Source organism: Lagopus muta, chromosome 1 (genome assembly GCF_023343835.1).
Source record: "Lagopus muta isolate bLagMut1 chromosome 1, bLagMut1 primary, whole genome shotgun sequence".
NCBI lineage: Eukaryota > Metazoa > Chordata > Aves > Galliformes > Phasianidae > Lagopus > Lagopus muta.
Window position 1 is genome coordinate 138,926,470 of NC_064433.1, and position 18,833 is coordinate 138,945,302.

Here is an 18,833-nt window from a genome sequence, read left to right on the forward strand (position 1 = left end):
CTGGGCAAAATCCACCAGCCATCATGTTCAGCCACTTACAACTTTATAATAAAAAGTGGGCCATACTATAATACAAACAGGAAATTGAAAACAGGGAAAATGTCATTTCCTCTTCAATTGCAGTTTGAAATATATATATATATGTGTGTGTGTATGTATAACTGTTTTAAAAAAAATAATGAAGGATGGTATACCTGTAAGTATACACTATCATTAATGTTATTGTACATTATTTAGCACATTAAAAGACTTCCCACCTTGCATAATATAAAATTTCAAGGAATAAAACTATCTCATGCATGGCACAATTTAAATAAACTCAAGAAGAAACAACAAATCATTGAGCTAACCATGACTGTCCATAAAGCTCACACATACAGCAGTGAAGCCTCCCATTGTTCTAAACTAACATGTTCTGTACTATTCTTGTAGCAAGTTTTTTTTTTTTTTTTCTTTTAATAGCAACTGTTGTACATATCAAACAAATGGAGTATTTGGACAGATATCAAAAAAGTATGAGAAAGACATAAAATGGTTCATTTACAATGCTGCAAATGTAAAAGTTATCTGGAACATCTTAATAAAGCATCAGACCTTTCAAAGTTTAATTTCACTCTTCAGGCAAGTACAGACATGACATACATTTAAAAATGGGCATTCTTTTACCACTTCTCACAAACCAAGACACAGTGCAGGTATAGCCCTACACCAAAGAAGAATATCAGTTATATTATTGTTACATTAGATGATGTTTTTGCCATTTCTTCAGAGGAATGACTCTTTATTACATCTTTGATGAACTGTTCGAGTGCAGTGAAATATCCCTGGCACTGCCAAGTGTCATTATGAGTTCCATCAGGAAAAATTGCCAATCTCTTAGTCCGAGCTGGGGATAATTCATAAAGTTGCTTCATCATAACTGGTGGAATTAACTGGTCAGACAACCCAGAGATGAAGAGCGAAGGCATTCTGCACTGAGAGATTTTTCTGTAGGACAAAAACTTATTTTTGTAGCACCATAAAGGAAGGTATCTCATTGGAAAGAAAGAAAACAAAGTGCTGGCCATGTGTGGGATGCTAAGAAAGGTGTTCTCAACCATGATGGCAGATATCCTATGGGAATTTTCAGATGCTAAATGAATAGCTACTGCTCCCCCTAAGGAACGGCCAAAGAGAAAAATTTTTGTTTTATCAAGATCAGACCGAGTCATCACATAGTCTAACACAGCCTCAGAATCTATGTACAGGCCTTCTTCACTTGCTTCTCCTTCACTTTTTCCATACCCTCTATAATCAACTAGGATTAAGTTTACTTTCAGGTTTACTAGCATTAACAAAGCATTTGGCAACCTGTGGCCAATGTTGCCTGCATTCCCATGAAAGTAAATGATGGTTGGAGAATATGCTGCATTGTCCCCCGTGTATCTCAGCAGAATAAGATTGAGAAGAACTCCATCTTTGGTTTTGATGAAGATGTTTTCATGTGGTATACCAGTAGGCATAGGAACATAAAGGCGTGATGAAGAGGGCTGTTCAGGAAAGTAAAGCAGCATATCCTGGAATTTATATAATATACCTGCTATTGACACAAATATTAGTAAGAGTAGTATGATGCCTCCATACAAGTGGAAAGTTACTATCAAAGGTAAAAGAGAAATACGGCAGAGACCCCAAGACCAGGAAGCCAAAGCTAGTAGCCATCTTTCAACAAAGGTCCAAAGCATCCGTGACTTTTCCATTGTAGTAGTCAGTGATCTTCTACTTCAAGTAAATCCTATAAAAAATCCAAAGAGAAATATAAATATAAGAGAAAAAAGAATCTCTTTAAATCTTCTGGAAATATGAATGCCTTGTTGTACATCATTACACAAAAGCATAAACATTATACTTGATGGGAAAACCCCTTCCAATTTTTGGAAAACATTCAGATCTGAGTAACAAGTAGAAAAGCAAACATAAGGAAAAGGCTTTAAAATAATCCTAAATCCCAATTACAGAATTTTAACAGGCAGTATCTAACAGTAGCACTAAAAATTAATTTACTGGAATCTCAACCTGCATTTTCCTTCATTTATCCCTGCTGTCCACAACACAAAACATACACATTGGTTTGTCGAAAGTTCTTGTAAGTAATTCTAGAATCCAGGGAACACAAACAAAAATAGCTCTTCTTTCTACACTGCTACTGATTAAGTAATGTTAAGAGGAACATTTAGTAAGCCTATGTACTTCACTCTGCAACCAATCAAGGCTAACAGCACACACGTAGGGACAGCTATTGTTTAGTTGTTGTAATCACAGTTGATCAAGGTTGTGCAACACATCAACCTATCAGAAGAAAGAAACTCCATTACAGCAAGATACCACATAGTGCTTACATTTGTAACACATTTTGCTGGTTTTTTTTCTTAGTTCTGATTTATAATGACAGCTGTATGCTCTCAGGTCTGTAAGCCATACTGAATCTGTAGCTAAATGGCACGATTGTGATCATACAAGACCACTGAGAACAGTAGCTACCTATGTTATGCTACCCTGATCGATGAAAAGCACAACTGTTGGTAAGTCCAAAAAGAAAAGACACATCATAAACATACAATGCATAAGATGACAGTGACGTCCTAAAATAAAGGATTAAATTCTCTGGATCAGGCTGAAAAAAGGTCACCTCTAGAAGCCACTCCCCAGATAAGCATGCAGAAAGTCCAGGAAAAACTGCCATCTTTTATGCAAATTATTACAAGTAAATCAGAAACAAATCTGTTACACCTTAATATTTGCACATTTATCAAGTGCAATGTGAAAGAGTTTTTACACATTCTATCTACTCCAAACGTGCAGCAGTGAAGAAATAAGAAATAGCTTAGAGAACAACTATTCCAACTCAGTTTTCTTATATTATTTATGAATTCATATTCAGTATCCACATTCATGTATGCACAGATGTTGCCTGAAAACGGACAATTTAGGACAGAGGATATTAGGTATTTCCATTTCTAACAGAACTTTCTTTTGTCATAGGTAAGCTCAGAAAACATGGGTTACATGAATGGACAGTAAGGTGGATTAAGAACTGGTTGACTGGAGCTCAGTGCTGTGATCAGTGGCACTGAGTCTGGCTGGAGGCCTGTAGCTGTTGGTGTCCCCCAGGAATCTGTTGCATTCAACTTATTCATCAAGGCACATGAAAGCAGAGAGCACACCCTCATCAAGTTTGCTGATACCAAATTGGTTGAAGAGGCAGATACACCACAGAACTGCACTGCCATTCAGAGAGACCTGAATAAGATGGAAAGTTGAGGGAAGAAGATCATCATGGTATTCAATTAAGGGCAAAAGCTGGATCCTATACATTGAGAGGAGGAACCCGTGTACTGGTACAGGCTGGAGGCTGACCTAGTGGAATGCAGCTCTGCAGAGAAGGACCTGGGAGTCCTGGTGGACAGCAGGCTGATCATGAGCCAGCAGTGTGTCTCTGTGTTCAAGGCCAATGAGATCCTGGGGTTCATTAGAAAGAGTGTTGCCAGCAGGCTGAGGGAGGTTCTCTTTTCCCTCTACTCAGCCCTGGTGAGGCCACAACTGGAGTATTGTGTGCAATTCTGGGCTCCCCAGTAAAGGCATGGAGCCCCAGCAAGTCCAGAAGAGGGCTACAAAACTGATTAAAGGGCTAGAGTGTCTCTCCTACAAGGAAAGGCTGAGTGAACAAGGCCTGTTTTGCTCAGAGAAGACTGAGAGGGGATCTTATTAATGTGTACAAATATCTTAAGAGAGGATATCAACAGAATGAGTATAGGGTATTTTCCGTGGTGCCTGACAACATGACAAGAGGCAATGGACTCAAACTGAAACACAGGAAGTTCCAACTGCATATGAGGAAAAACTTATTTACTTTGAAAGAGACAGAGCATTGGGATGGGCTGTCCACAGAGTTTATGGCATCTGCTACTCTGGAGATATTCAAAACCTGCCTGGATGTGATCTCCTGAACAATATGTTCTAGGTGACCCTGCTTGGTGCACTGGGGATAGACTAGATGATCCCAAATGGTTCTTTGCAACTTTGACCATTCTGTGATTCTCTAAGTGGACAAACATTTCCTACATTGAATTAGAAGACCAAAATTAGTAGCACTGGTAACAACACAATAAAAACACTCCTCCTACACCTCCTATTCAATTTTGCTTCCTTATGAAAGAAAATAGGGCCCAAAAAAGCTTTCTCAACAAGATGTGCCCAAAAGACGAATAAAAATGACTGATAAAATGGTCAAAAATGTTACATAAGACAATAAGATATTTTGTAGATGGCTATTCCATGTACACTAAGGATTGATATTAGGAAGTAGGTAAGTTATAAAACCAGCTGTGAGTATGTTAGCTTCATTTCTGCATAGCTTCATGTTTTTATTTCAATAAGGTAATTCTACCAAGGTGCTAAACTACTGAAATACTGCTGCTATACTTTGCTACTGGAGTAGAAAATACAATGTGCCCAGTAACTAGAACTCAATGTAATTCTGTACTACCGAAGTGCTATTACACTTCATCCAACAAATCAACTATTACATTATTAAAATATGTATATGATACAACACGATTTCATAAATCAAGCCTTGATACCAGAAACCAAGTTCAGCAAATACTAGAAGCATACACTCAAAATATGTAACCTACCTTTAGACTTTCTTCAGACTATACAAACAAAGCTCTACTGCTCTTTTCTGAGTCACGATTACGATTAGAATTTTGTTTATCATCTAATTGATTCAAATTTCCTCCCATCTTTCTGATAAGGCTATATAAGAAAAGTCAGCTTTTGCGAAAGCTTTTTTTGATTATGCTTGTAATCTTAAGGAACAAGCAGAAAACAGCCTTAAAATACTAAGTTCTTCTTAGGTAAAGTTTTCTGCTGTAGAACAGAAATGTGGCACAAGTTAACATTAAGAACTATCTGAAATTAAGACATAGCCAGAAGGCTGCTGTGCTTCAAACAGTGCATCTTGTTTAAAGACCAGTAAGGACCAGTTCGGTTTAGAAAGCTGCAAATTGTATTGCATCTGAAAACATAAGTGAAATTTGGCAGCCCTGAGTTGCTGTCTTATCTACCTGCCTTCACAGCTGAATCAATTGTTCAGGAATTATTGCCACTGACAGACTTCTGTGTTTCATCAGATAAGCTACACGCTTCATACTTAACTAACTACCCAGAGCATAAATCAATCGTAATAATAAAAACTGTGAGAAAAAATTGTCTTTATGAGCAAAATGTTTAAATGGTATTCTGCTGTGCTCTAAAGCAAGTCTTAAATGGTTAATATCATTATCAACTAAGTCCATAAGAACTTTTGAGCAATTATTCACCCATTTTGAACAGCAGATGAAACTGTTCTTGTATTTGCCACAGACTTAGTCAAATTTGTGGTCTTTTCCTATGTTTTTGCTACTGAAAAAGCTATTTTACACGCTAATTACATTATAAAACATTTACCTTTGGATGTGACGATTTTCCGTGCTTCATCTCTGCCTGAAAGACAATTTCATTTGGGAACTTTGAGTACAATTGTTTTTTGCGTTACACACAATCAATGTTTTTAATTGTTTATTTGAAGTAAGCTTCAGGAGTACTGACAGCCAGTACTCTTAGAAGTTATGCACCTGACTCACTGATGAAGCCAAACATACCATACTCAAGCTTTTGCATGAAAGAGCTGATAAAGTTGAAAACATCATTTTATAATGTAGTTTGAGAAACACTCTGAAATGTCTCTGACTACATAATTATATAGCATAAAGTATGTACAGTATATAATAATAAAGTCATAGTAGATCTACAGTGCCTCCAAAACTTACTCTTCAGTCAGAATATGAACACAAAGTTAGAGTTAAGAACAGCAGCATATCTGATCTCTTTAAAGAGCTTCAAAAAAGTTAAATTTTAACAATCACTGCAGCACTTAGGATTTCTTTGTGGCTTTGAAAAAGAGGCTTTTTTTCAGAATACAGAGAGAAATCTGAAGATACCTGTTCTATCATACTATAATTTCTTCCTCTACGCTCCACCTCCTCCAGACAAGTTTTACACAAGTTTAACATTTACTCACAGTCCTTCCAAAGGCTTCCGTAAGTAGAAATATTGAGTCCTCAACTATCAAAATACAGATCCAGAGAAAGAACTAGTCCAGAAAAAAAGACCTACAAGAAGTTTAACAGCGATGGGAAAACTGCACACTCTTGGTTCTAAAAATCTTATCGATGAACTCTCTCAGAAACAAAGCAGCTACTCCTACGTGAGCCAAAAGTGGAGCATGCACAATACAGCATCAGACACTTAAGGGCTGTTTTCTGGAACCAGAAAGCCACTTTTCCTACTAGAGCACACTTCCATAGCTCTGCATGAAGCTGTGCATGCTCATGATTGAAAATGTTATTTTCTTAATCTCCATTATGCTCTTCGCTCATGCACAACTGACAAATCCTCATGATTCTTACAAGTATATCCCAAATTATGATGGCACTGTGTTAAGGAAACAAGAGCAACAGCAAAAACTAGGGCTGTTACTGTCGTAGAGCCTTGGCATTCTAGTGAGTACGGACTCTTAAAACATACTACTTCCATTTTTACAGCCTGCTCAGTCTTTTCCATCTATTCCCGTGACACGCTAAGGAGAAAGAAGCCGTCATCTCTTGCCCTGCCTTCTTCAAACACCCCCGCGCACAGGGGCTGCGTCACATAGAAACTGATGAGGCCCACGGGGGGGGGGGGGGGAGGGGAGAACACGTCGCAGCCTCTGTTTTCCCGGAGCTGGGAGGAAGGCACACAAAAGAGCTGCTCAGAGCCGTTGGGACATACGCTCGCGGTCAGCCGAGCGGAGCCGCGTCCACCCACAGAACAGCCGCCGGCTCCCAGCGCGTCCACGGCCTCCCGCGGCGGAGACCCGGATGCCCCCGCCGACCGCGCCAACCTCACAGCGGGGCAGACAGGAAGGGATCAGACCCACCCGCCTCATCGTCCCGCGGTGACCGCCGCCGGCGGAGCCTCAGCCGAGCGCTACCCCAAAGCGCAACTTCAACTCCGTTCCTCCCAAGCCAGGAAGGCAACAGCCGTAACTCCCGCTTCCGGGTCAGGCAGTGCCCACTTCCACTTCCGGGTCACTCCGCAGCCGCCGCTTCTCCTTCCGTTTTCTCCTTTCTTCCAGGCCCTGTGGCGTCGACGCGGTTTCCCCGCAGCAGCGCTCTTTGCGCAGGCGCAGCGCGGTGGTGGCGCTACCGCCCTGCTCCTCCCCTTCCGGAGTACGGGAGGGGGGGCAAGGCTGAGCACAGCGGTGCCGGGCTTTGCGCTTCCTGGATTCCGTGTAAGTCTGTTTGGGGCCGGCAGCTCGCGGCGGTTCCTTTCCGTCTCACCCAGCCCTCTTCTCCTCCGCTTCTGCTCGCGATAGAGGCTGGCGGGCCTCGTCGTGAGTGTGGCAACGGTATGATGGTGGCAGTGGGCCTGCCCGCAGCAGGGGTGTGTACTGAGGGGCACATCCTGTATTTATTTTATTTTTTTTTCTAGATGGAATAATATGCTGGCATCTCCTTCCTTTACAAACGTGTGTATTTTTCTGGTTTAGTGAAAAAACCTACCCAGATGGCTTCTGCACCCGCCTCACAGCTTTCTCCTAAAAGAACGGTGGCCTCGCACGTGCCTTTTGCAGACCTGTGTTCCACCCTGGAGCGAATACAGACGTGTAAATCCCGGCCAGAGAAAACCAAGTACTTCAAGGATTTCTTAGATTCCTGGAGAAAATTCCACAGTGCTCTCCATCAAAAAGAGAAAGATGTCACCGATTCTTTCTATCCTGCTATGCGGCTTATACTTCCGCAGCTGGAAAGGGAAAGGATGGCGTATGGAATTAAGGAAACCATGCTTGCAAAACTTTACATTGAACTGCTTAACTTACCAAAAGATGGAAAGGATGCTGTGAAGCTTTTAAATTACAGAACGCCCACCGGTTCACGTGGAGATGCTGGAGACTTTGCAATGATCGCATACTTTGTGTTAAAACCCCGAAGCCCTAAGCAAGGCAGGTTGACTGTAGAGCAGGTCAATGAACTGCTGGATGCCATTGCAAACAACAATGCTGCTAAAAACAAGGGACTGGTAAAGAAAAGCCTTCTTCAATTAATTACCCAAAGCACAGCACTCGAGCAAAAGTGGCTCATCCGGATGATTATAAAGGATCTAAAACTTGGTGTTAGTCAACAAACGATATTTTCAATTTTTCATCCTGATGCTGCTGAATTACACAATGTCACGACAGATTTGGAAAAAGTTTGTAGGCAGCTGCACGACCCCTCTGTATCACTTAGCGATGTTTCTATCACGTTATTTTCTGCCTTTAAACCAATGCTTGCTGCTATTGCCGATGTCCAGCAAATTGAGAAGCAGATGAATAACCAGGTATTCTACATAGAAACTAAACTGGATGGTGAACGTATGCAGATGCACAAAGATGGTGATGTGTATAAATATTTTTCCAGAAACGGGTTTGACTATACTCAACAGTTTGGTGCTTCCCCCCTCGATGGCTCATTAACACCATTTATTCATAATGTATTTAAAAGTGACATACAAAATTGCATTCTTGATGGTGAAATGATGGCTTACAATCCTGAAACGCAAACCTTTATGCAAAAAGGAAACAAATTTGACATCAAAAGAATGGTAGAGGACTCTGATCTGCAGACCTGCTTCTGTGTGTTTGATGTATTAATGATAAATGATCAGAAGTTGGGTCATGAATCCCTGAGCAAAAGATACAAGATCTTAAGTAATGTATTTACCCCAGTAACAGGCAGGATACATGTTGTACATAAAAAAAGTGCCAGGACAAGAAAAGAAGTAATTGATGCTTTAAATGAAGCAATAGATAACAGAGAGGAAGGCATTATGATAAAAGATCCCATGTCCACCTACAAGCCTGACAAACGTGGGGAAGGCTGGTTAAAAATCAAGCCAGAATATGTCAATGGGCTGATGGATGAGCTAGATCTTCTTATTGTTGGTGGTTACTGGGGAAAAGGATCACGTGGTGGAATGATGTCTCATTTTCTGTGTGCTATTGCAGAGACTCCAGCTCCAAATGAAAAACCTACTGCATTCCACTCTATTTGTCGTGTTGGCTCTGGCTACACTATGAAGGAATTATATGATCTGGGTTTGAAACTGGCTAAACATTGGAAGCCTTACAATAGGAAGGACCCTCCTTGTAACATTTTGTGTGGCACTGAAAAACCTGAAATGTACATTGAGCCTTGTAACTCTGTCATAGTTCAGGTCAAGGCAGCTGAGATTGTTGACAGTGATATGTACAAAACTGACTGTACTCTGAGATTCCCCAGAATTGAAAAAATAAGAGAGGACAAAGAATGGTATGAATGCATGACTTTGGACATGCTAGAACATCTTAGAAGCAGAGCAGAAGGGAAGCTGGCATCCAAGCACCTATATATTGATGAATATGATGAGCCACAAGAGAAGAAAAAGAGAACTGTACCAAAGGTGAAGAAGGTAATTGGAATAGCTGAACAGTTTAAAGCTCCCGATCTTTCTAATGTCAACAAAATTTCCAGTGTGTTTGAGGATGTAGAATTTTGTGTGATGACAGGAACTGGAAGGTACTCCAAGTCTGAACTGGAAAGCAAAATAGCTGAATGTGGTGGCAGTGTGGTACAGAACCCTGGACCTGACACTTACTGTGTCATTGTAGGAGCTGAGAATGTCAGAGTTAAAAACATTATTGCTTCCAACAAATATGATGTGGTGAAAGCAGAGTGGCTTCTTCAGTGTTTTCAGTCAAAAATGCTGGTACCTTGGCAGCCAGCCTTTATGATTCACATGTCTCCTGACACAAGAGAGCATTTTGCTCGTGAGTATGATTGCTATGGAGACAGCTACACAGCAGATACAGATGTTGCACAACTCAAGGAAGTGTTCTCAAGAGTGAAGGATAATAAGAAGATGCCTTTGGACTTGATTGCTGAGTTAGAAGAACGGTATTCATGGAACAGCTGTCAACTGTGTATATTCAGAGGAAACACTATTTATGTGGACTATTATGCTATTATTAACAAGCCCAGTACCAAAATCCATGGCACAAGACTATCAATTAGAGCTTTGGAGCTCCGTTTTTATGGTGCAAAAGTAGTTCCAATTCTTGAGGAAGGTGTGTCCCATGTTGTTATAGGAGAAGATCATTCCCGGGTAAAAGAGGTGAAAGCTCTCAGGAGAATGTTTGGAAAAAAATTTAAAATTGTATCTGAGCTGTGGGTAACAGAGTCAATTAAGGAAGGAGCCCCAAAGAATGAAAATCAGTTCTTAATTTAAAGTGGTTTTTAACCTTAGATTAAAAGTAATCTTCTGGTCACAATTGAACTGGATATTATGAGCTTGTCTTAAATTTTCTTTGTGTTTTAAATCTGTGGCTGAAGAATAATGCTATTTCTGGAATTGAAGGAAGGCTTGTAGCTGTACTGTCATGGAAGCAAGGGAATGCAAAGCTGGTGAGAGAAAAAGCCACAAGATAAGTAATGTAAGCCTTTTACTTCAACAACAGCTTTCAGAAGAGATCTAATCTTTTAGATAAGAGAATTGCTAGCTATGAGCAATGCTTGCCTCTGTTGTTCAAGATGGAGACAATAACTATCTCATGGAAATTTCACTTTATTTATTTATCGATGATGAGATTCATATATTTTTAAAAAGAATATGATATATGTATGGTATGGTGCATAACTGAGTAATTTATAAACTTTCTTTGTGCTGTTTTACTTTATTTACATTGGTTTTAGTATTAAGTTCTGTGCAACCTCAGTACCACTTTGGTTTTAGGATTGATCCAATGTTTCTTTCTATAAACACTGTAAAATAGAAATCAAACTTCATACTGAGGTGCTAATAAATTCATACTTACCTATATATCTAAACTACAAATTAATTACTTAACTGTAATGATATCTTTTTCCATTACAGTTCAAGTTAAACCATCAACCATGATGTAACTGGGCTTTTACACTTTATATTTCAAAAAAGTTTCATGTGCTTTTTCAGTAATGTGCAATGAATTTCCAGATATTTACTTGAACATATATTTTTTTAATAAAATATGTTTTAAGTCTGCCTGCTTATTTATTTATTTGTTTTTTAAGTGAGAAATAACTCTTGAAAAATATGAAGTACTAGTAATGTATTTCCTTTTTTTTTTCAAAGCTATGCAAGGCTGCGGAAGCTAAATCTAATAATTTCTCAACAAGCTTCATAGTCTTCCTACTGACTCCCACAGCATATTAACAGCAGGTTTCTTTTTTAAAAATATCCTGTGGGTTCAGTATGCTGGTTTCGTTCATGTCTCTTTGTGTTTTGCCTCAGTTGTAATTAGGGCTAGAAATTAGTTCAGAGATTAGTTGTTCTGCATGCATATTTATATGTAGCATGATAGTATACTAGGTAATGTCAATTTAGTTGGTGTATTTTCTTCTTTCAGTTACTTTTTTGCAAGTTTACATTAAAATGTTTAATAAGAAATTCTGTACTTCATATATCAATGTAATAAAGGAATATTTAATTGGTCTTTAGGGATCCTCTGTGGACGCTTTGGTGGCTGGAATGTACTGCTCTGTGGATGAGGTGTATATATCCAGAATATAGGCTGGGGGAGGACACAACAGAATCATTTCTCATGGCAGAATAGAAACTACTGTAAAAAGTCAAGGAAGTGTGAAGAATTTTGTGGATCTGCTTAGTTTTAAGAAAATTCTGAGAAACAATTGAAGGCTGGAAATGATTCAAGAAGTAGGAGTGTTTGTTCCAGGCACTAAAGCTTTTCGTAAGAAGTCAAATTAATTAAAGAGGTATGCAGAGGATTTCTGGCATGATGTCTAAGGAACACTGAATATAAGGCAAGATCTGTAGGTAGTGGTATGAGCTGAGTGTCTCGCTCCAATTTATGGGAGGGAGATGAGGTTCTTTAATATCTGTATACCCGGTGTGAGATTAAGAAACAACGGTTCATATGTTGTTGCATCCAGTTTATTACTAAGACCTAATCAGGGAGACAGGGAAGGGAAGGAGTGCGATAGAAAAGGTGGAAAAGAAGCAGGAGTTGCGTAAAGCGGGGATAGTCACCAGCAGGATCCAGCAGCGGTCCCGTTGCACGGTGTTTGAAGGTCCAGGCAGAACGCAGCAGAAGACGGGGAGCAGCAGCGTGGCCGGCCTTGGGCAGCAGGCAGGTAGACGAAGAAGTCGAGAAGCCAAGTCTTGAAGCAGCAACAGCGGTCAGGCAGCAGGCTCAGGAGAGTTCAGCAGCATGCAGGAGTCACCTCACGAGGAATCTGATCGTCAGGAATCCCTCTTCTTCTTCAGGAGGAATCTCTTGTCAGAAAAACCCCACGTTCGTCATGAGGAATCTGTTGTCAGAAACCTCAGTTCGTCATGAGGAATCTGTTGTCAGAAAACCTATCCTCATGCTTTTCAGTTCCTCTTTAATCCTCCTTGTTCTCCTGCCTACGTGACAAGGATGGGCCTCGAGCAAGAGTCATTGAGTACCTCCTGAGATGGCCATCATCCGGAGATAAGCCCACACAAAGGAGCACTTCACAGCTATTCAGCTGCAGTTCATCTCGCTCTCGTTGCCCCTGGCCTTGTCCATCAGCGTTCCCCCAGACAAAGGATCTCACAACCTTTGCCCAGGACTTGCCTGAACTTGTTCATCTGTGTCCTTCAAACAAAGGATTTCACAATCCTTGCTCGGGACTTGAACAAGTCCATCTGTGTCCCCAGCAAGCTTTGAGACACAGAAGTTAACAGTATAGTCTCTTACACTGAGATAGACGAGTAAAGGTGTTTGTGTAGAAAAAAAGCTATCTCCTGTCTGTTCTGATTGGTATATTAAAGAAACAAACAAACAAAAAAAGAACAAAATATAACCATATAAAACTAGCCATATTACTAGCTGATCATCATCCATCAAAGACAGTGTTCAAGAGAGAAAAAGCTGGAGTCAAAATGCTGAAACATTTGCCTGCAGTTTGAACTTCCTGAAGACCTCTGATTACAAAACATCCTCCTGTTGTACTTTCTACTGCAATAAATGCTCCCATTTCCTTAATTGTAGTTAGATCTTTGAAAATAGGGATTTTGTAGGTGAATTATTTTTTTGCTTATTTACATCTTGTGTAAAACTGATTTTATTTTTTAAACAGCTTGTCTTGAAAACAAACCTTCTAGTTTACACTGTAATATGAAGCTTATTTTAGGTGATGATGGTTGTGAAGAAGTGGAGGAGGAACAGAGCTGAGAAAAGAGAACTGTAGATCTTATGCTTTCAGGGAAGAATAGAAAAGTCTATTCATTGCCACTTTGCAAAAATGCTATCAGTGAAAGAGAAGGGAGAAGAGAGCAACATTTAGGACCTGCTGGAGCTCTCCTACTTTGAAAGGAGAAAGTAAGAAGGCACAATCTTAAGTAACTGACGTTCAGAAGGCGTTGGAATATGATACTGACAACAGTTATTTATTTCTAGGATAATTTACTGAATTGTTCTAATTCCATTAATACTTGGAATACACCTGTCTTGTTAAGTCTTTGAATAAGTTTAAACCTAAAAATAGGAGTAAGAATATTTCACTTTTTATGGGAGGGTGAGGATTGCTTTCCAGAAAAGTTGTTAGTCTGTGTACCAGTGGCAGAACAAGGCCTTCGCTAGTTGTTAGGTGTTTACAGGCTGGCGCTGCTGCTCAGTCCTCTGAATTTATTTCATGTTTTGTGTTCTTATTCCTATACACTGAAAATAACATTGACATTTCTGCCATTTTGAGGGGCTTAAAAAGATTTTGCATCTGCAGATAAGACTTAAATACAGAATCTTGTAAAATACCATATTATTAATGGCTTAATTATCTGTTGAAGACCCAAAAGTTAGTAACATCGAAGGTAATGATGTGTACACAATAGGTTGCAAGCACCTGACTGTTGAAGATGTATGATCCTAACAATCACATTTAAAATATTGCAAGTAGTAATAATAGAAGCTCAATTGCATGGATGAAAAAAGCTTACCTCTTTTTGTACTACCACTGAGCTGTGATGTTACAATAGCTTTGGGTCTATTTATGCAGCTTTTACTTTAGAGAATATCAGAACCAAATTCCTTTATTTTCCTCCTGCTCGTAGAAGATAAATTGCTGGAGAATGGCAGGAATTTGTATTTAGTCAACACAAGAAACTTTTCATATATGCTTTTCCTTATACAAACTGCATGACGTGATCACTAACTAATTAAACGATTAATTACGTAGGAGGCTATAATGTTGCATAAAATGTGATTAAAAAAACCCTTATTATTCAAGCAGTTAATGAAAACTGTGTTCTCTTAGCTAATGAATTTATATATTCTTTACTTCTAAACAACAGGGCTGATTCACTTATTTAACCTGTGTAGCTAAGTGGCAGTCAGTTTATTTTGATACTTGGCATGCACCAATGATAATTTCCAAGGGAAATTATTTTAACCACACATGAGTAGGATTTCTGATGGTCCAGAACTTCACAGGGTAGAAAGCACCACCACCATCAACAAACCTACATGATGCCTGTTGATCAATTTTCACTTACTCTTCACAGAAACAGTATACCTGCTAGTTTTGAGTCTGCTTAAAAACCTTGGAGAAGCGGAAGGTGCACTTATTCAAGTGAAGAGCAATCAGTTAAAATCTCTTAGTTCTGTCAGCTATGGCAAACAATAGATAAGGTGTGTAACACCTCTCCTGGCACCCCGATTTAATGATCTCATTATTTTGCTAGTGAGGTTGACATACTTTTTTGTAACAATCAGTTTCAACCCTTCTGTAGATCTGAGTCATTGAATCATTTCAATCCATAGGTAATTTCAGAATTTTGACTTCAAGATGGGCTTGAAGTTATAGGTTATAAAATTTCCTGTGAAAGAGAAAATGTTCACTTGAAGGTGGCTTGAGAAATTCTTGGTAACAGTCAGTTAAACCAAGCAGAAGACATCTGCAGCTGGTAACAGCTGTTATACCACATTGCAGTGGATGGACTTACAAAGTTTTACTGTACTGTTTTTTGCAGTGAGTGGATACCAGTGAGGGAACAGTCTGTAAGTTTGAATTATAGTATGAATGGAATAGTAAAGATAGAGTTGGCACTTAGAGTTCAGACGTTTCACAGAATCACAGAATTGTAGGGGTTCGAAGGGACCTCCTGAGATCATCGAGTCCAACCCCCCTGCCAAAGCAGGTTCCCTACAGTAGGTCGCACAGGTAGGCATCCAGGCAGGTCTTGAACATCTCCAGAGAAGGAGACTCCACCACCTCCCTGGGCAGCCTGTTCCAGTGCTCCGTCACCCTCACTGTAAAGAAGTTCTTGCGCATGTTTGTGCGGAACTTCCTATGCTGCAGTTTCCAGCCGTTTCCCCTTGTCCTGTCTCCACTCACCACTGAAAAGAGTCCGTCCTCGCCATTCTGCCCCCCACACCTCAGATATTTATAAACCTGGATTAGATCCCCTCTCATTCTCCTTTTCTCAAGGCTGAACAGACCCAGTTCACTCAGCCTTTCCTCATAGGAGAGATGCTCCAGGCCCTTCACCATCTTTGTGGTTCTCCGCTGGACTCTTTCCAAGAGATCCCTGTCTTTTTTGTACTGGGGAGCCCAGAACTGGACGCAGTGCTCCAGATGAGGTCTTACCAGGGCAGAGTAGAGGGGGAGGATCACCTCCTTTGACCTGCTGGCCACGCTCTTTTTAATGCACCCCAGTAAGCCATTGGCCTTTTTGGCCACAAGGGCACACTGCTGGCTCATGGCCAACCTGTCGTCCACCAGGACACCCAGGTCCCTCTCCGCAGAGCTCCTCTCCAGCAGCTTATCCCCCAACCTGTCCTGGTGCATGCAATTATTCCTCCCCAGATGCAAGACTCTACACTTGTTTTTGTTAAACCTTATCCAGCTTTTTTTCTGCCCAGCTCTCCAGCCTGTCCAGGTCTTGCTGAATGGCAGCACAGCCTTCAGGCATGTCAGCCAATCCTCCCAACTTTGTATCATCAGCAAACTTGCTGAGGGTGGCCACTATCCCCTCATCAAGGTCATTGATGAAGATGTTTCTCTGTGGTGCTTGCCAGAAGTATGGGAATTAAGAGGTATCTGTCCTCAAATTATTTTCTTTTAAATAAAATATATTTAGCAGATAATTGTTACCTTTTCAACCAAAGTAACTTTTCATGTCTTTGTAATTTTTGAGGAAGATTATTTTGAAAGAACATAAGGGATAATTTCAACTTCAAACTGCAAGCATTAGTATTTATTTTTTCTTACAAAGAATGCAGAAAGTTGTAGAATGCCCAAGCATGTGATTTTGTTTGGAAACCTATATAACAATAATATTTCAACACACACATTGGAATATTAGTGACAAAATATATTTAAATTCATTATTCTGTTAATACTGCAGATAGAGGAACTATGTAGAGTTATGAAACTGGAGTTCAATTTTCTCCTGTGGCATGTATTGTAAACAAAGTAAAGTAGTCTTCTGAACTTTAATCTCAAGAAGAACAATGACTGTTACACACAAGATGAGTGCACATGCTTTGAGTTCTCATGTGTTCTCTCCTATTCATGAGATTGCCTCAAGTACTGGAAGGCTGCAGTGAGGTCTCATCAGAGCCCACTCTTCTTCAGGCTGAACAAGCCCTACTCCCTCAATCTTTCTTCATAAGGAGAGGTGCTCCAGCCCTCTGGTCATCTTCATGGCCCTCCTCTCAACCTGCTCCAGCAGCTCTGCATCCCTTTTGTTGTGGGGACACCAAAACTGGAAACAGTACTCCAGTGTACATGTTTATATGTGAGAGAACAGAAGATCTTTCATAGCTGCATCAGTTTGGAAGGTGAAAACAAGTTCAGTATCTTAACTGCTTGCCCAGCCTTGATCCAGAGTTGCTTAAGTAAAAGCTTCATTCTTGTGCTGGTAGACTTCAAAATTATGGCCAGTGCTCGAGTCCATAGTGCCAATCCTTGCTGCATCAGGCTTTCCTGCAGCAGCACCGAGGTGTGAGGTGTTTTTCAAACTTGTCTTTTCAGCTTCCACATCTCACACCTGCAATTAAGGAGCTTCTGGTTAACCACTGAGAAGCCAAAATATGCAACATTGTGGTCAAATGCAGGTGGATGGATGCCCTGTGTGTGTGTTTAGATATGCATATGCAAGGAAAAGACGGTAACAGACATGACTCATTTTATGTTTTGTGGTTGTTTTTTTTCTTGCCTGTTCTCCCACACTTCTCCCCAGCCTTAGCCTCTTCTGACTGGTGCATTACAGATTTTAAATACCAGACCAGTGTGCTGCCAGCAGAATGATTTTATTAACCAGTCAAAAGCCAGTTTGAGTACTTCCGTGGTACACTTCAGTTTTTTATATGAACATTCCCATGTATTATTTGAATAGATGTAGTTAAATCTGTCATGGAATTATTATTTTTTTTAGTTAAAATCCTTGAGTGCTATTGAGGTAATAAGAAAGATGTAAACAGTGATTACAGCTAACAAGCTAAATATTATCTAAGGCAAAAGAAAATATGAATACGACAGCTTTCACAGTGAAACATCTGAACAGGATTGCTTGAACAGAATACAAATAATTTTTTTGCATACAATTATTGTATATGTTTTGGATAATCTGCCTTCTTAACTTGTATTTTTGGCAAAAGTGGTCAATTCAAACTTTCCAAAATCATGCTTATATTTTATTTTATAATGCATTTCCTTTTAGTGTAAAAAGCATCTAAAATTACGCAGTATTTGTGTTGACATGCATGAATGTACATGCTTTGTGGTGGGTCATTATTTGTGAATTCTGGTCTGGTTTACACAATTCTGTGTTCCTGTCAGGTACTGGAACCGGTGGAGGCTGCCTAGGGCTGCAGCACGGCTCTGCTGTGGCCCTGCTCTGGATTGCTGCTGCTGCTTGCTTGTCTGTCCAATATAAGTGAACTCCAGGGATTGCAGGGCAGGAAGAGGAAATCTAAATCTCTTATTTCCTAAACTAAATTTTCAGAAACCTACAAGAATATAGGTAAATGTGCATACAATCTATATACTTATCTCTGTCTAGATGTAGTATTTATGTATTTATGTGGTGCCTCTGATAGCGCTTTTCTGCCCTTACCTTTTTCTTCCTTATCCTCTGAAAACACAGATATGTTTAGAGATGGATGGAAAGGCAAGATGAGAAGAACATGTGCTGAAATGTCTTAGTATTGGTACATACAGACTACTCCACACTAAATTTTGTTCCTACCCCAAACCAGACCTTCTGGTACTGTCTAGATCAAAGAATCATAGAATCATTAAGGTTGGAAAAGATCACTAAGATCACCTAGTCCAGTCACCAGCTCATCCCCACCATGCCAACTAACTGTGCCCCTCAGTGCCACATCCACACATTTTTGAACACCTCCAGGACCGGTGACACTGCCACCACCCTGGGCAGCCTATACCAATGCCTCACCACTCCTGAGAAGAAATTTTTCCTAATATTCAACCTGAACCCCTCTTGGCACAGCCTAAGGCCTTTACCTCTCATCTTGCTGCTGTTACCTGGGAAAGGAGGCCAACACCCACCTCACCATCACCTTCTTTCAGGCAGTTGTAGAGAGCAATGAGGTCTCCTCTGAGCCTCCTCTTCTCCAGATGAAACAATCCCAGTTTCTTCAGCCATTCCTTATAAGACTTGTGCTCCAGACCCTTCACTGGCACAGATATGCCTTACGTATAGGACTCTTC

The 18,833-nt window shown here is 40.2% G+C and overlaps 2 protein-coding genes across 7 annotated transcripts; one reads left to right on the forward strand and one right to left on the reverse strand.

Annotated features, from left to right (window-relative positions):
* Positions 1-433: 433 nt before the first annotated feature.
* On the reverse strand, positions 434-7,125 carry ABHD13 (abhydrolase domain containing 13). Of its 2 annotated transcripts, XM_048945845.1 has the most exons (3): positions 6,998-7,125; positions 5,488-5,523; positions 434-1,774 (listed from the first exon to the last, which is right to left on the reverse strand). In XM_048945845.1, exon 3 carries the CDS (start codon positions 1,737-1,739, stop codon positions 726-728), a length of 1,014 nt encoding a protein of 337 aa, XP_048801802.1. In that variant the 5' UTR covers positions 1,740-1,774; positions 5,488-5,523; positions 6,998-7,125; the 3' UTR covers positions 434-725. The 2 variants fall into 2 exon arrangements, with proteins under 2 accessions (XP_048801802.1, XP_048801809.1); XM_048945852.1 differs by lacking the exon at positions 5,488-5,523.
* A 134-nt stretch (positions 7,126-7,259) lies between these two features.
* Positions 7,260-11,157, forward strand: LIG4 (DNA ligase 4). Of its 5 annotated transcripts, none has more exons than XM_048945810.1 (2): positions 7,260-7,351; positions 7,610-11,157. In XM_048945810.1, the coding sequence occupies exon 2, from the start codon at positions 7,627-7,629 to the stop codon at positions 10,363-10,365; it is 2,739 nt and encodes a 912-aa protein (XP_048801767.1). In that variant the 5' UTR covers positions 7,260-7,351; positions 7,610-7,626; the 3' UTR covers positions 10,366-11,157. The 5 variants fall into 5 exon arrangements, with proteins under 5 accessions (XP_048801767.1, XP_048801764.1, XP_048801783.1 ...); XM_048945807.1 differs by having other exon boundaries at positions 7,278-7,351; positions 7,552-11,157; XM_048945826.1 differs by having other exon boundaries at positions 7,305-7,503.
* Positions 11,158-18,833: the final 7,676 nt, after the last annotated feature.